Here is an 18,860-nt window from a genome sequence, read left to right on the forward strand (position 1 = left end):
ATATATATATATATATATATATATATATATATATATATATATATATATATGTGTGTGTTGATTTCTAATAATAGTTAACTTTAAAATAATTTTTTTCAGGAAAAAGAGCATTTTTATTTACCTTTTTGCCTTTATTTACTTTATTCGCATATAATAATCTAACAATTAAACATTTAAGTTATTTTTTAGTCATTTTTACGTATCTGCCGATAGGTTAGCTAATGTCACTAAAAATAAAAAAAAGATAAGTGGGACGTCCCACTATGACTCAAAGTGTTAAATGGAATATTGAGGTCGAAAGTAGGATTAAGATTTCAACGCGGAAACGCGTTTCTTGTATTTCAAATCGGCACACGAAAATGAACAGATCCATCAAATTTGCCCGAATTCTTCGTCACGTGAATCGTGGCCAGACAATGGTTTGCTGAGAGGCGAGCAATATTTCGAGATAATAGAAAGCCCCGTGCGCCGTGCAGACGAAGCAGAATCGACCGAAGCAATCAAAACGAGTTTAACGCTCTCTCGACCCGCGATTTATAAAGGTCCCCGAGATCTCTACTTGACATTTTAATAGAAGCAGCTCGCTCGCAAATGATGCCCTTTGCAGCAAGTAAAATCAGTTGCGCGAGATTTTATGAGGCCCGAGAGGAGCCGCGCTGATGCGAGCGGTTGCCTGATGGTAGTCGGGCCGGAGAGCGGTTGTAAAGGCGTCTCCTCTTTGAACAGGTTGTCCTCGACAACCAAGATGTGTTCTCAACGATATTACGTCCACGGCGCCACTGCGCCCACGTTTACGGCCCACGACTAAATAATGCGTCTTGCACCTGCAAGCCGGCTGCACCGCACAGCGAGACCCGCGCTGGTCTTCGCGAGAGGGAAACGACGACGATGCGGTGCTTTGCGCAATTTTGGTGATTTCGCGCTCGCGAAATCGGCCAATTTCACGCACACTGTGTATCATATTTCTCGGGACACGTTCGCGCAATGTTTGATGCAGCGAATAAATACAATTAATAGTAATAGATGGTATATCGCGATAACAGTAATAATGAAATACATTAATAGCTCGTGCACGCGCAATAAATATCGAGAGAGAGAGAGAGAGAGAGAGAGAGAGAGAGAGAGAGATGTATCCAATTAATAACGAACCGCCGTTACCCCCAGTTCTATCCGGTTACAATAATCGAATTTACGTTTAACCGAATTTGCGTTAAAAGACGACCCAAAAACCGCAACCGTGACACAGCCACGTTCTGTTATTATTACAAATCTCACCACATCGTTGAATAAACACAAAGCTGTCGGCAGAGCGAGAAATTTATAGATTCTGCGCGAATGGAACATACATGTCATAGACGTCCCGACCCCGCGTGCATCGCCTTAACGTATAAAAATTCCTTCGAATGTTATCGCTGCGCGGTGCAACAACGTCCGTCGTGTTTGCTCGCCAATGTTTATCAAATGGAAAAATATGCTCGTAGCAATTCCGGTAATGGTCAGCCGCGGCAGGTTGTTCGCGCTGCTCCTGTAAAAGGCTACTCCATCGAACGAGCGTGCCTGCCGAATGTACACTTTTTACAACGTTGTGCGCGTTCCCTCACCCCCGTCTTCCTGCCTCCCCTCCTTCGACACTGTCAGCCCGCCGCCAACAACATTCGCGAATTCGCCAAGTTATTGTTGTTCCTAACACACATTTTCCCGACCGTCAAAACAGTCATCCGTCAATGCGCGAGTATACATAACGCGCATCTTTGCACTTTCGCCCTTCGAGGGCCCTTTCTTTTCTTTTTCTTCCTTTCCGGAGTTTGTGCGACGTAAAAAATACTTGAGAACATTTATTTGTGGGATAAAAGTTTATTTCACAAAAATAAACTTAGTTTCAAAGAGATATAAACTTTATATTCCACAAAAAAATTTTTTGTAGTATTCTTTTCGGTGTACGTGCATCCAATTTGACAGATGGGATTTTTTTGTAGGTATTACGAGAGTTAGTTGAATAAATTACGCCACGTTGGATAGATTACTGTGGCTTTGTTTAAAATCACACAACCGAAGTCACACGGAGAAAAATCCTCGGGTTATATCTGAACAAAAGCACGAATGCTATTTGATGATCGTTCGGAAAACAGGTTACCGTTGCAAATCGTTTTTCGTCATATGTCATTTTAACAAATGTACATCGCCTGAGATACACATCACATTTGTTCTCACCTACTTAGGGTTAGATTGCTTATGTCTCCATTACTGAAGTGTTGTTTAGAACATTTAAATGGAGGGTAACAAATCACTTGTTCCAATTGGGGTCATTTGCTGTTCCATATCAACAAATCATTTGTTAGCAAATTAGCAGAACTTTTTCTCTTAGTACACCGAGCCGTGTAATATCACGTTTCTCTCCAGCTTATTAAAATACAATCTAGATATACGAATTATATTGCAAGATATACGAATTATATTAGATATATGAATTATATGTTTACACGGAGAGATATTGTCGCGTTAGCTAAGACGTGGTAAGAACTCTATTATTGATGTATAAAAATTATTAATTGACTGATTTGCCGTCGCATAATTTAGCCTTCTAATTCGTTCATATGCGCCAAATAATCGCAATTATCTGTATAACAAGGGGAGGGCTATAATTGGAAACGTTATTTTTGCGCAAAACTTATACGAAATTGTAAGATTCGAAAAATTTCCAAAACAATCGGTATTTGGACGTATCCTTAGTCAATAGGTTTTGAGAAAACTATATTTTTATGTTGCACAAAGAGTGCGGCCAAGTTTAGCCCCATTTCACGTCATTCAACATCTTTATTATTTTTATACTATATCTAAATTATATCTAAATTATTTTTTACTAGCACTTAGCTATTTTACAACGGAATTACTTTGCGATTAAGTTAATTGAAGCTTGGTAAAAATCACCCTCTAAATTAATAAATATTATTAGCATTTATAATCCATATTATTTCATTGGTAAAGATTTTCTTTCCATTCCTTGCAACACTTTCTAATGTTTTTTTCCTGTAAAGATTTTAACAATACTATTTATTTTGACAGAATATATATCTTTTTGGGCCATTTTCTGCCAAATGGTGAGACACATCATTTTGATACTTATATATCTTTAATGTATCCATTACACAATATAGCTACTATTTTATAAAAAAATAATTTAAGATTTTGAATGTTACGAAATGGAGTTACTACTAAAAGTTTTCTTTGTTTTCTAAAACAATAAACTTATTCAAATAATAACTAGAAAAAAGTCTCATATATCGAATGAAAGAACTCTATAAAAGTATTAGAAAAGAAATTTTTCTGCAGTGTCGGGAATTAAACCTGGATCTCTCGCGTACGAATCTCGCGCGTTGCCACTCGGTTGAATTTGCGTCAGTAGAACCGATAAGGTGCTTCAAGAACCACAATTCATCGAATTCTACAATTTGGTATAAGTTTTATGCAAAAATGACGTTTCCAACTCTGGCCCTGCCTTTGTGAGACTAAATTCGTGGTTTACTCACCGTGCAGCAGCATTGTGAGAAAGAAGATGCAGATCATTTTGAAGGGTATATGCCGACCGATCCCATTCGTGCTATACTGCAAATCCATTCCCAATGCTTTCACGGTCCATCGTTTCCGGTACATTTCGCGTCGCCAACCTCCTCAAAGTCCAACCGCGGTGACGTATCTTCCTATGTGACGATAAAAAGAAATTCACTTTCTCACTGACAGCCCAAACATTTGTCACTTGTTCGTATTATTTCTATCAGTCAATTTGCGATGTCTCACGTAAAGAACGACGAGTATTGTTTACTTTGTAAACAAAGAGCGACAACGTTGCTTGCGAATCGAGAAAATGAGAGATCTCTTTTTTGCCCTAAGATCGATAACAATTTCAACTATTTCATCCTGGAATTAAGGATAAAAGCGTCGTATCTCGGATCTTCACGTGAATCGATTAATAGCGTGCATAAGGAAAAACTTTAACTCCCTCTATGTTGGATTTCTTAGACACAAATGAAAATACTCGATCGTCATCACCAACTTTCGTAAAAAGTTCAGTTTAGAATTTCCAAACAGCGCAGATCTGTTTGTAGATTTTGATTTTATTTCGCTGTTCTCTTGCAGCTGAGACTTTTTCTACAGAATGCTTGACACAAGACATACAATACAACATGTGAAAGTAGAGCACGCCAATCTGAGCAAAAGGACTCCTGCAAAAAATGACATTTTGCAAAAAATCACACGAAATTTCGAAATATTAATGAATAAAGATTAACAAACCAGAGCACGCAATGTTGTGGAATGAGCTCTAAGCGCAAGATCTAATCGAAAATGGTTCAAAAGTACAATTGTCTCTTATAAATAAGCCTCGGGGAACATCAAACGCCAATTTGTCTCCAATTTTTTGCAGTTATTTTTCATGTCAAAGTATGAAGAAATCAGTAATCACGTTTATCAAATTGATTTTTAAAATTTTTTCGAAATTTTTGAAGTTTTACACAAGTACATTATTTTACACATAATCTTATGATATTCCCCGAGGTTTACTCGTTAGCATAGATGAGCATCGGCTGACAGCTGAAGGCGAAGTAAGGATGTGAGCGGAGACAATTTTTCTTCGACAATCGCGAGTATGTTGTGAGTGTGTCGCTAAGAAACGCGTTTTAACCATTTTCAATGAGATATCGCACTAATAGAGCTTGTCCCACGATGTCGCGCGCTCGCCAATCTTTTTTTCAATATTAATAAAATTTTTTACGTGGTTGTTTGCAAAATGTCAGAAATCATTGTGCTCAGGTTGATGTGATTCACATGTGATTTCGCATGCTTGCATCAGACACCCTGTATATCTCTGGAAAGAAATGTGTCCAAAAATATTAATTTCCAACAAGGTCATAGTAGTTTAAAGTTGTCCAGCTCTAACAGATCCAGACCTTTTTTTACTGTACGTCTAAAAAAATATTTCTTATATACAGAATTTGATTGCGGAATACAGAAATTAACGCGAGAAAATGATCTTCTCCGCAATCAGGTTAACACATCTCGCATTATATAACGATGTACTTGATACCATCCCGAATTACGCAACGAGGCGTTATATGCGAGTATGCGCAATTACTCGAGAAAGTAATTACTTCCGGAACGATTACGATTTCAAGCGGCGCAGCAAAAACGGGCAGCGAGAGACGAGCGTTTTAAACACGTAGCGCGTCACGTCGCGTCGCGTTTCTACTCGCATGCTCCTGAAAAGTGTGCGTTATTTGCCTTCGCGAGAGGTAACAGCAGAGCCAGTAACAGGATCAACAACACAGGTCGAACGCGTAAACGAGCGCGAAACTGCGCGATATACGCCGCTGACCCTTCGTTTAAGTTTACATTAAGTGATATGTCGGGCACGCTCGATCGAAAACGAACGTGATTTGATTCCAATTGTATTCACGCGTCGGTACTCGATAGTAGGGTGTTACTGGCCCCCTACCGGCAAATCATACAGTCGGCAGAATTAATTCGGTATGCACACACAACACGGCCTGGGATATTAATTTTGCTTGTCATTGGATTTCAGTGAGTGCGTCCGCATCCGTGCGAGGGCAGTTACTACCACAAACCAATTGTGCTTCAATGAGGCTGAATAAATAGCTTAATCTAACCTACCGAGCCATTGGGTGTTGGAGGATATTAAAAGATTGTCTCAACAAGATAGTCTGTCAATGACCGCAGTAGTGGTATCGCGTCGAAATTTCCGAGTCATTTGCTTGCATTATACAATCAAATGATAAAAAATTAAAAATTATGTTCTAAACAGTGATGATTAGTGTCGAGAAACACTTGAAAATATATCGGAAACACAGTCAATATCAAGGAATATTTACAATTAAAAAGAATTTATTTATTTTTTTTTAGAATAGTGCGCTTAAAAGAAGCAGATATACGTGCTCATTGAGAGATCATCGAGTTACCTGAGAGTGGGACACTGTAATGCAAGATTTCAGAACAGTGGTTCGCACACAATAGTCGTAACGAAATATTCACGAGACATCGACCACGCCGAAGCGACCACGTGTCCGCTGCCTTCACGGTTCATTACTCCCGCTCCGGTTGAAGAATTCACACGTGCGTCCAGAGGGACACCGGTAGCACTCGCGATTAATAAGAAATCCCACTTTAACGCGCAAGCCGGGTTCGTCGTCGTCCTCGCCGTCGAGTTGACACGCGGTCGTCGCGTGCTCGCGTCTAATCTTCGAAATCGCTCCGCGCACTCCTTCCTCTTCGTCGTCGCAATTGCACCACTGTACGCGTCGTTCGTTGCCAAACGGGAACATCTCGCGAAATAGCACAGCCCTCAGGAGCAGCGGACGCACCTTCTCGCCCCTATCAGCTGTCACGAATGAACGAGCGCGGGGGAACGAGTCCCACGTAATCACAGAGAGAGAACTGGCGCGTCACTAAATCCTTCCATCGCAGCTGGCCCGTACTTCCACGTGGACGACTGCAGCTCTCGCGCGAGGCGCATCTTCGCGGGGATCGTAGCCGGTGTGTGACGTACGATCGCGTGAAAGGGCTACGTGGGACCGCGCGCTACTTCCGTCCCTCTAAAATGTCGTTCATTCATCATACCGCACGCACACTAACACGCCGCCTCGCCAACACCTTCGTTTACACGCGCGGCGGTGGGGGGTGAGCGGGTGTATGCACCGCTGTCGTGTATGCACCGGTCGCGAAAGGGCGGCAAGTGGAGTGGGGCGAGGGGTGGAGGACAGACGGGCGGACGGGGAGGAGGGGGTGCCAAAAGGGGGTCGAGCGAGGGGGGAGACAGGGAACGATAAGGGGGTAGGGAGCGAGAGGGAGAGATAGGTGCGTAAAGAGACCGGTGGGCGAAATGCTGCCGTGGTGGAGACCGCGACCCAACTGCGCCAGCGCTTAGCTAGATATCAGCCCCCGACCACCGACGTCAACTCTTACCACCACCAACCCCCCGCGATGCCCAACCGTGCCGACTCTCACCCCTACGTGCCACCCCTCTCGTGCGCGCCGTCATAGTCCCAGCGTCGCGTCGTCGACGACTGATTGTGAGAACGGCTGGCGTCCGCGATGGCATTTCCTATTACTAGCGCGAACACTGTCATCGTGATGACTTTTGTGCAGAGCCGCTGAGCGCGCTCTGTTCTAGTTCTGTTACACGGGTTATTAAGGTTGTTAACGGAATAAACGCGCGGCCGCGGCTACAAACCGGCCGTTATCGCGCCTCGAGTTTGCCGATGTCGTTCGCGATATTTAACGGCGTACGAACCACAACCGGCACCGTATGTACGTGGGTGGGTGTGGTGTCGCCCGGAAGAAAATTTATCGGCACAACTCCGAAATATTTCGGGCGTTTTTCAGTTCGCGCCGGGCGTAACGCTTTTTCAATGGATTGTCACTTCGGCGCATGCCTGACGGTTAACCCTTTCGCTATCAATTTTGTTTTTTAGAGGTACAATTTTTTTTTATTTTCACTCCACTGAGTACATTAGTATAATGTAGTTTTAGCAAAAAAAGTTTTAATTTAAAATTTTGGCGCTGAACAGTCGGGACACTCACTGATGTCCTACATGGGTTTTTGCGAGGGCATATTTGTCCCAATAATAAATCTCAGTAATAGGTAGAGTGATAGCTGATGTGTTCTGAATGCCAAAAAGCTATTTCCAATTAAACATGGAATAAGGTTATCATTAATACTGAGGAAAACATATATTTCGTTGATAGCGAAAAGGTTAACGTACCGGTTATATATCGTATTATAATAATATTGTTTATATAATAATATTGCTTATAATATTTACTTATAATAATTTATAATAATTTATAATAATATTGTATGTTGATATTTATTTCTATCTCATTAATTGAGAATGAGACTTTTGCGCAATTATTGTATAACATAATTTGCGATATTAAAACTATAGGAATTACTATAAGATATAGGCCTATATACTATAGGAATTATTATAGGATGGCGATAATTTTCAAAAATATTTACAGAGAAAGGGGAACCACAGATACGCGACCAACTTCTTATATTGATACCCGTTATTAATAAAAATAAATCGCCGTTATTAATAAAAGGAAAAATCATTAGGAACTGCTAGAAAGTCATTATTGGAGATTTTTTCTCCTATCAAATTTAAACTCCATCTATCCGGACGCTAATATTTCCGCCATAATTAATATGATATTACTATCGATTAGCGATGTTCATGGCTTCCAGGCTTTAACCTTTCATCCCTTACCAATAATCCAACTGCATGGTTACTGGCGTCAGCGTTAACTGCGACGATACATATATATATGTATAGACGACGGTATTTATATTAATATTCAGGCTATATTGCCGCTGTGCAGGTTTTATCGCTTAATTCCGTTTCCGCCTTTTGATGATTATTAATTCTATCGTTGTGCACGCTGTTGAATTCTACAAAATCATAAATCGAGCTAAATCGTTATTTATCGCGCGACAAATTGTCATGTTTTATTTCATCACAATATTTAGATAATTATTGTGACGTTATGACAGGCAACATCGACAGCTAACGTCATCGGGGATTGTAACGATACCGCGTATTCGTGGAATATTTGCTCGTTTGCTATCGCGTCCTTCCTCTCATTGGATTACTGAATAAAGTATCATTATGGTGCAGTTCTCTCTTTTTGCAACTATAACAATCACGATGAATAATTTATCTCGTCCTGGCGGTAACGAGGCGGCTTGTCCTTTTTCTCGTGTTACTGTATGCGCGATCTGTATAGCCACGGAAATCGCGGACTCTCGCGGAAGCCAACGATTCGAAAGTTTGTCCGGCATTTCTCCGAATACCAAATTCTCTCTCATCGATTATCCGCGTTCTACTCGGGTTTCATTTTCTCATATTTTCCCGGAATATCTTGCCGTAAAAGCGCAGAACGGCATTTTTTGTGCTTGAATACTTCGAGGAAGATAGCGTGTTAAGAAAATGTGTCTTTCTTTCCCTTCCTCTCTCTATCTCTCTCTCTTTCTCTCTTTGGCATTCTGCCTCTCTCCTTCAGTATCGTATCGATCATCGATATCTTTCAGGGAGCTCGCTTCGGCACCCTCGATCCCCGCTCACGGCGCACAAGTCGCAAACTCGTAAATACCGAGATGCTGGGGAGACGGTGCACGGAGCGAGGGCACGGAGCAATTTTCGCCGTATCTTGCAATTTTCATGCTGCTGCAAATGGTTGTGTATGGCCCGCGCAGAAGGCGAGGCACGCTTCGCAGGTGTTTGCGACTTGGGTGTGCCGGGCGATGATGACCTCGTTAAAACGCCTTTTAATCCCGTGCGGCCCGAGCACATCGGCAACGTCCGCCAAACAAAGTTTTTCAAAATATTTTTCCCGTCATAATTCATCGATCTCGAACGCAAAGTTCCAGCGAGACCAAGTCAAGAGGTAAAACTAGGAGAAACGACATGTTACCAAAATATTCCTCCGTAGAGTAAGCGTCTGATCGTCTCAATTAATATATCAGATTGATCCATAATTTTGTGCAGTTTTTTGTCTAGTTGGCACTCGCATGTTGATGTTCATATGATAGTTCTGTACAGTTGGTCATCTATATATTTTTGATAGTTGATATTTCGGAGCATTTTGTGGTATAAATGATAATGTTTAAAAAAATATAGTTTTTGTAGCTAGAAAATATAAGGCAGTAATGAGTCTTTCCTTACATTATGTTTGTTTATTTTCTTAAAAATTGTTAGAACTTGGTTCTGAAAAAATGGCAATCAATCCATCAAAAGAACATGATACTAATAATTGATCAATACGATAAGTAGATACTCCTGCTTTTTTATAGTTCTGAATATTAAGAGTTATGTTGTTGACCTAATTTTGATTTAAAACTTTTGTCCACTATGTTATTTAATGTTTTCTAGCTTGTTACGTTTGAAATGCATTTCATGAGTTAAAAAATAAGTAGCAGTATCGTTATTGTGTGCTTTACTTAATAATAAAGTTATATGCTGCGCTTCAGTTCGATTACACCAATGTTATTTTGACTTTAAACGAGACTTTACACTTCAAATTTGTTGTATTATATCAAAACTAAAACAACATTGAAAGTGTTTTCATGATTATTGATCTTACTTATTGTGCTCAGAAAGTCGTTTAACTAGATATTTCTCGAATAGATTATTAGAGTAATTTCGATTGATCCTACTCTACTTAACGGATTGGATTTCTGAACGCACTCTTTGATGGTGTATAAACTTCGCTTCTTTAGGGTCCGTATTAATAGTCATAACTTGAAATTTGTCTCATATGAGATACTCAAACCTGAATTTAAAGTTGGATTTAAATTTTTCTTTTAAATCATATAATATATGCGAAATTACATTTATAATTGCGCGATTCAGCAAAACCTCACACTTATCTCTAAATTCAAATCTGAATATCTCACGTGAAGTAAGTTTCAGGCAACGACTATTAATACGAGTTTTAAAGATGTGAAAACTCGTTTGAAATGTTTTTTCGCTGGAAAAGCAAAAGAGTTTTATGAAAGGAGAATTATGAAATTAAAAGAGATCGTCAGAACACAATGGCGTACATGTAAAATTGATTAAAATTGATTAAAATTGTTTTGAAGGAGAATAAAATACATTTTAATTTTACTTAAAAATCCGCACAAACTTATAGATCAACACAACATTTTATTTTGAAGAATAACGCAAGAGAAATCTTTAATTGTCTGCACAGTATACGCGTATATCTTCGTGGATATTCTTTCCCGAACACGATGCGGCTATGTGTCTTTCTACTTTAAGTTAACCATCGTGATAAGCAAACACGACAGTCTACCGGTTTAGTCAAGAAATCTGATATCCGTTCTACCTGCATGCGGTAACAATTAAGCGCATTAGCGTAGTAGCCGCAAATGCCACGGCGAAACTTCGCAGAAGGTATGCCGCCCGAAGTGGCCACCGCCGTGGCATTAGTTGACAGTCTTTGTGGCAGTAACTGCTTCCGGTTTACGCTGACATTCCACTTACGGCTCCAATCCGAGAACGAGGATCAGAAGGCTGACGGCGCGTTAATGCCCATGGCTGAAAGGGATACGGATTGCAGATTGCACCTCCCACGACTTGGCGGCACCTGCCGCTACATCGGTAAACTGGACTCTCACGATATCGCGCGATGTTGTTACCGCAGAGATGCAAATTCGCCACCGTAGCCCGTACTCCTCGATCGTTCCTGTCATCACGATCTTCAGTATCATTCGTTTATAATCTTGCAATGCAAGATTATCCGAGTCTGCATTTGACCTTTCTTCACTATGCGTTTGTTTAACTCTTTAAGTCATAGTCAGACGCCAGCATCCCACCTATCTTTTTATTATTTTTAATGATTTTAGCTAACTTATCGGCAGGTATAGTCGATTATATTATTACTATGAACTCTCATATAAACACAAGGAATTAAATATAAGTACACTTAGTAAATTTTTAAAATATTTAAAAATTAAAAAATATTTATTAAATGGGTACTATTAATATATTTACTTAAATCAAAATTCTTTTCATTTAAACCGAGTATTATTTATTCGGTTTAAGTAAACAATACTCGGTTTAAATAAAGTAAATTTTTATTTAAGTAAATATATTAATGGTACTCATCTAATAAATATTAGTTAATTAAAAAATTTTGTTCTTAGAGTAAAGAATAATTTGAATGTTTGAATAAATTATTGTAGGTAGATAAAAGCAAAAAAACGCACTTTTTTCAGACAAAAATAATTTTAGGGCTAACTATTATAGGAATCAACATATCGAACCATTAACAATTTATTAAGAACAATTAAAAATATTTTACAAATTTCTTTCAACATTTTTTTGCAAACCTCCTGTTTTTTACAATAAACTATTGAAATATCGATAATATGTTTGCTGCAAGTTTCTTGCAAAAAAATATTTCTTTTATGTCAAGGAAATATCTTTATTATTTCCAAATAATGTTAAAACCGAGATTACTAATTCTGAAAATTTATAATCACCATATTGTACTCGCCATTTCGAATTTTAACTTTTTGACTTCAAATCCGTAATCAACGAGTCTGAAATTCTCCATATGCCAAGAAACTTCACCGAGAAATAAAATGTATAGTTCAAAGAGTTAACGTGAAGATCCTACGAGATTTCCCATCTCAAATAATTTAGTGAAACGAGGACATCATCACGTCGACAATGCTTTTATCTTTCTATTGTTACGGTAAAAAATTCCTTTTGCAACTTCTATGGTCACGCGTACGTCACGAGCCTGACTAAAAATCCTACATCCTGTAAAACATTTTGTGCTAAATTTAACACATTTTCTAATTTATCCATTCTAATTTTTGTGTTAATTTAACACAAGACAAATATGTAAACAAATAGCATGTCGAAAAATAATATGCCGAAAATTAACAGAAATATAACATATTGACAATATTGTATTATTTTAACACCTAGAAACGGTGAATATAAACTCAACGCGCGGAATAGAGTAAATTCGATATGATGATCATAAGCTGTACTTTCGCTATTATTTGTTAACCTTTAGAGGGCCGGTATTTGAGATATTTGAGATTCTACGAAGAAAATCGATAAAAATGTACTTTATATCGTATATTCATCGTATACAAAGTACCGATCACGGAGACCATCACTTAAGTGGTGGTCCCGGCCCGAGGGGGGGTAAAGACAATGTTAAAATTTGAAAAAAATAGGGTTCTACAGGTTTTCGAAGTTTTCGCTGAATAAGATGTGTTTTAGACTGAAAGATGTCAAAGATGTTCAATAGACATCCTATTTTTTTTCGGACGTTTTTGGGCGTCTTTAAGACATCTTTCAATTGTTTGTACTGTCTGGAAAAATTCTGATTGTCAGACTACTTTATCAGGGCCCAATAACATCAGCTTATACAAATCAGATAACTAATCGGACCGAAGCTGATCATGATCATGGAATAAATTTCTTCCAGTCAGGAAAACTCTTCAATTTAGAAGAAACAATCTACTTTGTAATTCCTTCTACGAAGCGCGTGCGCGCAAGCACCGATGTGTATCGACGCGCTGAGAGTAATTACTTAATACTCTCATCGATACTACAGCAAATTGGAACTAATCACCGAGTCACGTACTCGAGGATTGATCATACGATCGAGATTCTGGAGAATTACGCGGGTGGTGAGTGGCTTGTAATCTCCAAAGATTATACCGATATCTCTATTGAGGAACAACGAGAACGACGACTCGCTGGTAGCGCGCGGTCTTGTTTGGGACTCGATTTTAACGAGCCCATGATTTGCTCGGAACGTAATACGCTTAACGTTGATATGCAAATGTTACGCAACACGAGTTCGCAAACATTTAAGTATTTCGCGCAGCGCGCGGAACGCCAACGTAGCTGCTGATTACGGCACGCTGTAATAAGTTTAACGTAGTTCTGCGTATCGTCGACGTTTCTGACAAACGGGGAGTTCCGGCGAGTGGCACAAGTGGCGTGAATTGATGCTTAATATTCGATGGAGTGATCGTGCCGCTGCGCTTTGAAAGAAATCGACCAAGTGTCACGGCCTCGGGCAAAATTCTCTAACCCGATTTCCAGGCTCTAATTATTACAACAAACATGTCTATCGACTCGACCAAAATTTAATTTCTAGTTTAATCATCGAACTCTTCCCGTACATATTATCTATTTTTGTAATCCACGTAGACATAATAAATTATCATTAATATGTATACAGGGTGTCTGATGCAAAATCATGTATGAAAATAAAACACGTCAATCTAAGCACGAGATCTACTGGCGTTTTGCAAACAACCACGTGAAATTTCGAAATATTAATGAAAAAAGATTGACGAACCAGAACGAGTTCTGGTTTTGACGTTGCAGAACGAATTCTATAAGTGTAAAATCCTATCGAAAATGGTTGAAACACGACTGCTCCTTAGCATTGATAAATATCGGCTAACAACTGAAGACGAAGAGAAGATGTGTACGCATGTCGCTACACTGAGAGAAAAATCAAGATACTTAGAAATAAATATTATCTGTGATATTTTCTGCGATATTTATTTGATGTGAAATTTGGCTATAATGAAGAAATATATATTTCTGCGAAAATAATATATATGTCTAATTTTTCTTATTATTTGTGAGAAACTTTTAATTTAATTCTTGCTATAAAAATTAATTTTTTTTAAGCAAACTTATTTTCTTTGTAACAATCAAATATTTGACCTGTACAGACAAATAACATTTATTTCTAAAGACTACATTTATATCCCGAAAATAGATTTTTATTTCTTAAAATCTCTCAACATTTATTTTCGACTGATATGTATTGCATTATGCAATATGACGGACTAAACGTCGTTGAATTGTCGTTTCATGCTCACTAGTATAGTGGATTATGAGTAAAAATAGAAGACAAATTGAAGTAGTTATTACAGCAACTACATTTTAACGATGGAGCGAGAATTTAATTAGTGAGCTTACAATACATTAATATTTTACTGATCAAAACAAAGTGACGCATAAAAATGCAAAGTTGAAATGCTGAAACTAGTTGCGGGGAAACTGTTTCGGGTTGCTCCTTTCTCTGAAAAAGTGAACTAAAAAATGTTCACGAAACATCGGAAACAAATCCACAAAGGACGCGGCATAAACCCAAAAGCCAGATATATCAGTTTATTCAGACTGATATTTATTTGAACGTGGTATATTGACATTGTCAACTCAAGTCAAATGAAATTGTGAGAAAAAATACAAGTTAGCTAAATTAAATTTATTTATAAAAAATAAATCATTTAATAAAAACTGAGAGAAATTTGATGCATAAAAATTAATATCTCATATTGAAGAAATAAACAATTATTTGTGATAAATAACACTCGTTTCAAAAATAAAATAAATAGTTCATTTGCTAGAAACAAATTTTTATTTCGCCGTCTTTAAATAAAGGATTTATTTCGCTCAAATAAACTTTTATTTGTATTCCACAAATAAATTTTCATGTATTTTTTTTCTCAGTTCTCTTTTTTCTAAGAAACAGTCGCGTTTCAGCCATTTTCGATGAAATCTCGCGCTAACAGAGCTCGCTCTACAACGTCGCGCGCTCTGATTCTTCATTCTTTAATATCACGAAATTTCACGTAGTTGTTTGCAAAATGCCAAGTTGCTCAAGTTAACTGACGTGCTCCATCTTAACACGTGCTTTTGTATACTTGCATCAGACACCCTGTATATATTGCGGAAAGATGAGCTGTCGCGACTGTAAATTACAACATAATGTTACGCAAACAAAAATTGACGTCTCTTTGTTAGTAGTTTTCACAACAGTTTCAAATTTCCCAGAACGTTGTCGCTCGAACTCTTTGTACTTTGACATTTTGGAGTGTCGGCAAATTTTACTCGAAAATACGATTATAAATTACTTATGGCGCGCTCGATGTGTTGTTGACACAACACACCCCATTATATGAGGAGGGGAGGAACGTAATGCGCTGCAGTTGCTATCCCGTCTCATCGGTTTACCCCAAAACGATGTAAAAGTATCGCTCACGCGAGGTTCATTAGCATTTAGAGTGGAGAGAGATTTATTCTCTGGCTGTGACTGCTGGATCACGACACGGCATGCATAGGATTATCTTCGAGGACCTGGACAATAGTGACCTAATCCATTTACAAAGGAAACGAGGTACTTTCGAGGGGCGATCTCTCGAGTAGCCTCGTTTCTCTCTCCCTCTCTCTCTTTCTCGCGCGCGCACTCGTCACACTGCCTCGGGATTTTACGTTTCAACGTTCGTTTTCGTGCCTTCGAGTCACGTAAGGGCAATGAGATAACGACAAATCTTTTATCTCCGCGATCGGAACCCGATATAATTCCCGCGCGCATTTATTTCCAAGCCCGGACGTGCGGCAAAATCCGTTCCACGCAATTGAATCGGGCGTTGTTAAAAATTGATAACCGAAAACGACCACGAATTACTGTCGTTAAGCTTCACGATACATTAGGCAATTCGGGGTAACCCAACCGATTCATTGCCGCGCGAGTGAAACGGTATGCGAGCCCCTTTGACATTTCGATTTCGAATGTATTATCGCTCGCTCGCTGACATTTTAAAATCGTCAAATGCAATCGGACTCCCCCTAATTACTTTCGATGCGCGCGAATGATTGCGCAAATAACCGCGGGCGTTAATTGCGATCCCTAAAGTCAATATTAGCATAAGACCGTATAATTCAGCCAGCGAAATCGTTAGTAATATCGCATAATTACGTGTGTTAACCAACGCAACTGAATGACATACGTACCGTTATTACATGTCGCGCATATAAAAACGCGAAAAATTCGATTTAACTATATAAGCTCCAAACAAAATACATCGCTGTCAAACTCGAAAAAATCTGTGGTAGGGTGATTCAATCAATACTCACACAACACAACATCTAAAATCGGGATATAAGAGGTTTAAAAGATATTTAAAAGACATCTCTCGGACGTCTCTCAGATGTCAAAATATAAGGCGTTTTTAAGACGTCTTTAAGACTTCTTATGTCCCGATTTTAGACGTTGTGTTACGTGGATAATTGAATAGCACCTGAATGAAATAGTTTGCAGTATTAAAATAGTTTGCAGAGTAAGTTTGCAGTATTATAATATTAAGGTATGCGGCGCACTTTATGGTTTAAGTGAATAATTAGAAGTAACTCACAGGTTATGTGTGCCGTACAGAAAGTTAATCTGGCTTTTCCCGTTCAAATATTGGAATTTGGTGCTTAAGGGAATGCTGAAGTGGATGACGAACTTGAAAAACGTCGATAACGTAGAAGGAATCACTAATACAATTATCCTTTTTGTATTTTTTGTACATATAAATCTTATATAAATGTGTGCTGCTATATTTTACTGTGCTAAAACACAACCACACGTATAGAAATCGTTCTGCAAACTTCTCATATAACTTCAATATTCTGAGCTTCAATATTTAATTGTAAAAATACAGAAATGTTCCTTGAAATTTTCGTTAGCGAAACAAATACACGTGCGATACGTACAAGTTACGGAACTTTTGTATCAGATAAATATTTATGTCAGCTCGAGATATCAATTTTAAAATTTGTTATCGTTCATCACATATTAAGGAATGCTGCAATTCATTGCATGTATTTGCAGTGTGTAAAAGTTTGTAATTCTGTACAATCAATTACGCGGCTTAAACAAAGTTTTGCAGAAAAGAGTCAGTATTCCGTCAATAAAATTTTCAAGTATAATATCCCCTTAAGAGAATGCTGAAGTTGAAATCTTTACCGGCAAAATATTGAGTTTTTTCTGCAAAGTTTATGTCATATTGTCATATTGGTGCACAGATTTACAAATGCTCTTACATAATAAAAATATATGCGAGAATAAATTGGAGCATTTTGCTCGGTATTTTACAAAAACTATAGAAAGCTTCAAAATTAACATTCCAAGTAAATTAGCCTATCAAACGTTGTCAGTTAAAGTCAGTTAAATTATTCGTCTGATACAAAATATTTGGAGTTTGTACATACTGAACGCGAATTTATTCCGCTCGAGAAAGTTTCAAAGATCATTTCTTTACATCTGAATTTAGAATCTCAGAAATATTGGAAAATTTTGCAAAAAGATATCTATATAGTAGTTAGGTTAAGTTTTTCACTAAATATGGCAAAACAAAACAATACATATTAACATAAGATCCATATATGGAGAGAATATTGTACTAGTAGTAGTATTCTCTCCATGTGTGTGCGTATATATATATATGTATACATATATACACACACACACCCGCAAGAAATATGCGAAAAGGATACCGTGATTATATTAGTGACAATCATCCCTACGTTATTGACATTTCTAGAATCGAGCATCCCCTTAAGTGTTCATTTATAGACTAAGTTATTTACTGGACAGGTCACCCTATAATCAGTTTGAAGGAGCGAGGCCTCGAAACTGGTTTTAACAAGCTCCCGACAGAACTGGCTCGACAAGAACGCGATTGCTCACATTTAACGGGGCAGCTTCCCGCGGCGAAGGTGCGATTCGTAATAATAAGCGACGTCGCGGCGGCCGCGCATTACGACGTCGAAGTTATCCGCGCGAACGCAGCTGCTTTGTATTTGCGGTGCGCAGCCGAGCCAGGGTGATTATATCATGGGTCGTGGAAATCCAAGCATTCTTGGTGAACGCCATATGTCGCCTGGGCTGGGCTCGACGAGCGTGCTGCGCGGCGCGGCACAGCGCGGCACGAGAAGTTACAGCACTGGCTCAAAGCAGATTGTCGTTAGTAGTCGGTATACGTATGCGCTACTTGGCACCAGATACTAGTCCGCAAAGCTCTTGCTCCTATCTCACGACTGCGCCGCGAGCTCTTCGTCAAGGGGACGACCGTGGATACAGTTGCTCGCGAAAGGATAGTGACATTGTAGTAGCAGCGACGTCTTTCTTTTTTTTTTTTTTTTTTTTTATGAAAATTTAATCGTCGCTTTGTTGATCCCTCTTCGCTCTGGCGAAGTGCCAATGGCTCACTCCCTTTTGTCGCCGTAACCGGTTATGGGAATGTAACGGAGATCTCTCGCAATTCTGCATGAACGGATATTTTTCATCAGAACGTTGCGAGGCGTCGATGGATGAGGGACACGACTTGTGACTTGGTAGAAATATTTTCTTAATTCAAACACTTACGGGGTTGTTCAACCTCGACTAATCTTAAGTGGCTTTTCATTTAAGAGATACTTAAATTCGGGAGTCGCGGAAACTATCTCAGAGGAGAAGTTATCTTCAATTGC

General features: G+C 38.7%; 1 protein-coding gene across 3 annotated transcripts in view; it reads right to left on the reverse strand.

The window, feature by feature from the left end:
* Positions 1-6,908, reverse strand: part of LOC116851626 (zwei Ig domain protein zig-8-like) — a 101,673-nt gene extending 94,765 nt beyond the window's left edge. For 2 of the 3 annotated variants that reach the window (XM_032831240.1, XM_032831237.1), the window contains exons 1-2: positions 5,970-6,908; positions 3,528-3,698 (exon numbers count right to left, since the gene is read on the reverse strand). In XM_032831240.1, the coding sequence (XP_032687131.1) occupies positions 3,528-3,651 (124 nt within the window). In that variant the 5' untranslated portion in view covers positions 3,652-3,698; positions 5,970-6,908. Of the gene's footprint in view, positions 1-3,527; positions 4,264-5,969 lie in introns of those variants that run through there. The other variant, XM_032831238.1, reaches the window with a different exon arrangement.
* Positions 6,909-18,860: the final 11,952 nt, after the last annotated feature.

Source organism: Odontomachus brunneus, unplaced genomic scaffold (genome assembly GCF_010583005.1).
Source record: "Odontomachus brunneus isolate Ranch 3 - 2012 unplaced genomic scaffold, Obru_v1 Obru_scaffold_182, whole genome shotgun sequence".
NCBI classification, from domain to species: domain Eukaryota; kingdom Metazoa; phylum Arthropoda; class Insecta; order Hymenoptera; family Formicidae; genus Odontomachus; species Odontomachus brunneus.